This window comes from Apis dorsata, unplaced genomic scaffold (genome assembly GCF_000469605.1).
Source record: "Apis dorsata unplaced genomic scaffold, Apis dorsata 1.3 scaffold_661, whole genome shotgun sequence".
Lineage (NCBI taxonomy): Eukaryota > Metazoa > Arthropoda > Insecta > Hymenoptera > Apidae > Apis > Apis dorsata.
The window spans coordinates 80,384-84,837 of NW_006263848.1; the positions used below are offsets into that span (position 1 = coordinate 80,384).

Here is a 4,454-nt window from a genome sequence, read left to right on the forward strand (position 1 = left end):
AAAAATAGTGAAAAATAATTTTTAAAAAAATACGATTAAAAACAGGATAGTTACTTGACATGTAAGAGAAGACTGAACTTTTGTTCAGATACAAGAATAGTTAAAATTTCCGTGATAGAGATTGCAACAATCGAAATTCTACTTTATATGATATAATCAAAAAATTTCTTTTTTTTTTTAAATAAATTTATTAAAAATTATATATAAATTATTCATTTTTTATCAAGGTATATTAAAATATTTTCATACATGTATAGGTTATTTCGTGAATTGCGTAGTGAAAATTGAGTGATTTTTATATACAAAAATTATTTAAAAGTAAAATAAAATTCATTAATATAAGGATTTATTTACAAAAAAATGAAGTTTGGAAATTAAATTAAGATTTTCTCTCTAAACTTTTTACAACCAAAAGTTTATTTCAATATTTAGAATATTAAAAAAAATAATTTTTAATATTAATTTTAATATTATTTTTATTAATTTTTCTATAAAATATCTATTAATAAATTTATTATTATCATGTTTTTTTATTATGATGAAAAATAAAATTATTAATGTTTATATATGTAATAAAAAATGTAATGAAAAAAAAATTTTAAATAAAAGAAAAAAATATTAAAAATACAAGTACTATATATCAAATATTAATCTATAAAATTAAAAACTATATATTAAATAATATTAAATAAAGCTTAAATAATATTAAAACAAACAAAAAAAGTTAAAAACTTTATTATATGCAATAATATTTTCAATTTTATTTCATATGAAAATGGTAGAAAACATTAATAAATTAATTGATTTTCTTTGAATTAATTTTTTCTTTGAATTATTATACATAAAAATAAAAATCTTAAAAAAATAAAATTATCAACGTTTTGTAAAATAAGATTAAATGCAAAAAAAATATAAACATTGATTCATTAAATTTGTTGTATTTCATGAATTATATGTTACGCGTAATTATTACCACGATTTTTTAAATATGTTGTATAATGTAATAAAAAAGTGTTTCAAACAAAATTTATTATTAAAATAAAAAGTTTTTTTTAATAAGTCATTCTAGTTTTCCAAATGAATAATATAATGAATAATTTTCAGTAGTAATGATATTTATCTGTAGGATAAATGTAATATAAATGTAAGAATATTAAATTTTTAAACATATTTAATTTTATTATTAAACATCATATTAAAAATATGTAAAAGTATTTAAAATTTTCAGAAAATATAAATGAAATTTTTTTTATGCATCTTATTTTAAATTTGATTAAGTATTTTAACATATTTAAAATAATTTATTCAATATAATATTCTTTCTTTTAAAATCTATTTTACAGTAAATATTTTAGAAAGAATTTTTGTATTTTTATATTAATGTATATTAATTGTATATATAAAAAATTTTATATGAATACATAAATGATTACATTTATATAAATGAATACATAAATGATAACATTGTCATATATTATAAAGAAAAAGATATTTAAATAATATTTTCACATGTCAAAAATATTTATATAAGAAAATACTAAATTCAGATAAGAATAATATTGACGGTTCGAATATTGACTATACATAGATGTACAGTGAACTCAATATTAATCTACTTAATTTATTAAAGAACACAATGAAACTGCAATTATAATTGAAAATTTTTTATCATATACACATTTAATAATGAAATTCGATAATTCTTTTGTAAATATTTTTTGTTCTCGGTATTGTACAAATCATTTATTATAGCGCCTCATGTCAGAAGAGTTACGAATAGAATTCTACTAGTAAATTGTATTGCAAACAGCTGTTTGCATACGAAACATTTGTAAACTTCATAAGAAACTTTTTTTTTAACATTTTAATGTATCTTCGTTAGAAGAATTAAACTAGATAGAATATTAATTGTACACATTAAAGCATATTACATTTAATTTTAAGGTGATTGCTGTTTGTGAAGAAAAAATCAAAATGGTATCTTTAAAACTTTTGTTCGTCTTGGCTGTCAAATAAATACATATAACCTAAAACGCATAAATTTAAAGAAATTGTAAAAACATCATAGAAATGGATGTTGTAACAACAAGTTTAGAGGCCCTAATGCGTAAGTAAAAATTCGATTTATTTTTTTTATATTATTTCGAAATATTTATAATCATAGATTGCCCATTTAATAGATATCAAGTTTTAGTCAGTTCATTAAATATATTTTCTTTTTCTCTTTTTTCTTCTTTTTTTTTCCTCATAGAAAGGGTAACGAATCCTCAAAATCAAAAACCTGATATAGCTGCAATTGAAGCATTTTGCGTAATGCTTACCAAAGAATCGGAAGGTATTCAAATTGGTACTAAATTATTAGCATTGCATATTCAGTCATCTAATGAGACAGAAGCACTTCAAGCTCTTGCTGTAAGTTTTTTTCCAATTTTTGTTTACATAATAAATTCAAATTTAAAACTATTTTATTATTTTATTCCAAGAGCTATACGTACACATACATAAATATATAAAAGTTATTTCAATTTAATTATTTTATTTCATTTATTGCTTGATATTTAATGGCTGATATTATTTGAATATAAATTGAAATTAAAAAATAATTTTTAATAATAAATTAATATATATATATATATATATATATTAAAGAAAATTTAAATTTTTATAATTTTTATGTAATATATATTTAATAAAAAATATGACTTTTAATTACATAGTTATTGGATACATGTATGAGAAGATGTGGTCCATCTTTTCACGCAGAAGTTGGAAAATTTCGTTTTTTAAATGAAATGATTCGTTTAGTTTCACCAAAATATTTGGGTGGTAAAACACCAGCTATAGTACGTCAAAAAGTATTGCAATTGTTAAATATGTGGACAAAGGAATATCCAAAAGAATTAAAAATCAAGGAAGCCTATGAAATGTTAAAAAAACAAGGTGTTATCGAAGTAAGTTTTATATGTTATTTTTTATAAAATATAAATAATTTTTTTTTTTCCAATCTCTTCTTAAAATGTGAAAATTATATATGCACTTAGGATGATTCTATATCTATGAATAATGTACAAGAAGAAGGATTAAAAGTATTAAAAACTAAAAACACAATATTTGATGATGAAGAGAAATCCAAATTGTTGCAAAAATTACTTCAAAGCAAAAATCCTGATGACTTACAAGCTGCGAATAGATTAATTAAAACTATGGTGAGAGAGGTATGTGAGTCATATTTGAAATTACTACAAAATTTTACAGAATACATTAACCATCTATTTTATAGGATGAAAGAAGAGTACAATTAAATTCACGTAGGATAATGGAATTAGAATCTGTTCATAACAATGCAAAGTTATTATCAGAAATGTTGGATTCATATAATTGTAATGAAACTAGTACAGAAGATCTTGAATTAATGAAAGAATTATATCAAGCTTGTGAACGATTGAAACCAATTGTGCTAAGGTTAGCAAATGAAACTCAAGATAATGAAGGAATGCTTGGTCAGTATTTTATAATAAAGATTTATATAATGAATATAAATATTTTATGTGTTATAAAATTACACATTAAAAAATTTATATATACTTTTGTTAGTATGAGTCAAGTTATGAATAATATAATTTTTAAATTTTAATTTTTAATTTTTAAATTTATAATTATTAATTAGAATTTTAAGATTATTTTATAATATTTTATTTTTTAATATTAAGATTATTTTATATTTGAATAATTTATTTATATATAGGTGATGTACTTGCTGCAAGTGATGAATTGGAACAAGTATTTGAGAAATATACTACAATTATAGTTCATGGTAAATGTATAAAACCTAAGACAGATTCCAACATCAGTCCGTATTTATTAGATTTATCCTCTCCAATGGAGACCATTCCTGTTAAAAGTGATGATGTAAATGCAAGTTACAATGCAATGACAACAAATCATCAGTCAGATATGGAAGTTTTAGGAGATATTTTCAATTCATTAGGAAAATCTGAAAATTCAGATATTTCTTCAGTTTCCAATGCAAATTTCTTAATGACTGATTCAATTATGCAGCCGCTCAATGTTTTACCTAAAAATAAGAAAGGTCCGTGAACATAAAATGCTTAAAATATATGCTCTTTTGATTGAATAACACTGATAATATTGAACAAATCAAACGTCTTTAGTAATGAATTTGATCAATTAAAAAAATGAACAAATGGTGAGTAACATTCCATTTTCAGATGAATTAATCAACACATCTGAAAAGAAAATTGACAGTAAAGCAAAAGCACTGGAGGAATTAAACGAATTGGATTCTTTGCTTAAACAAAGTTTATCAGGCATAGTATCAAATTCACGTTTGAAATCAGCAAGGTTAGTAAAACATATATTTGTTCTTACTTCTTATTCATTTTCATTATATATAGTTATACCATTTTTTCTTCTTTTTTTTTTTTTTTTTTTTT

At 20.5% G+C, this 4,454-nt stretch overlaps 1 protein-coding gene across 3 annotated transcripts in view; it reads left to right on the forward strand.

Moving 5' to 3' along the window:
- Window positions 1–1,609: 1,609 nt before the first annotated feature.
- LOC102676391 (ADP-ribosylation factor-binding protein GGA1) overlaps window positions 1,610–4,454 on the forward strand; it is a 4,925-nt gene continuing 2,080 nt past the window's right edge. The window contains exons 1-8 of one of the 3 annotated variants that reach the window (XM_031513533.1): window positions 1,610–1,869; window positions 1,945–2,107; window positions 2,252–2,412; window positions 2,718–2,951; window positions 3,042–3,215; window positions 3,281–3,500; window positions 3,746–4,090; window positions 4,230–4,376. In XM_031513533.1, coding sequence (XP_031369393.1) covers window positions 2,071–2,107; window positions 2,252–2,412; window positions 2,718–2,951; window positions 3,042–3,215; window positions 3,281–3,500; window positions 3,746–4,090; window positions 4,230–4,376 — 1,318 coding nt within the window. In that variant the 5' untranslated portion in view covers window positions 1,610–1,869; window positions 1,945–2,070. Of the gene's footprint in view, window positions 2,108–2,251; window positions 2,413–2,717; window positions 2,952–3,041; window positions 3,216–3,280; window positions 3,501–3,745; window positions 4,091–4,229; window positions 4,377–4,454 lie in introns of all 3 variants that reach the window. The other 2 variants (XM_031513532.1, XM_006622081.2) reach the window with 2 other exon arrangements.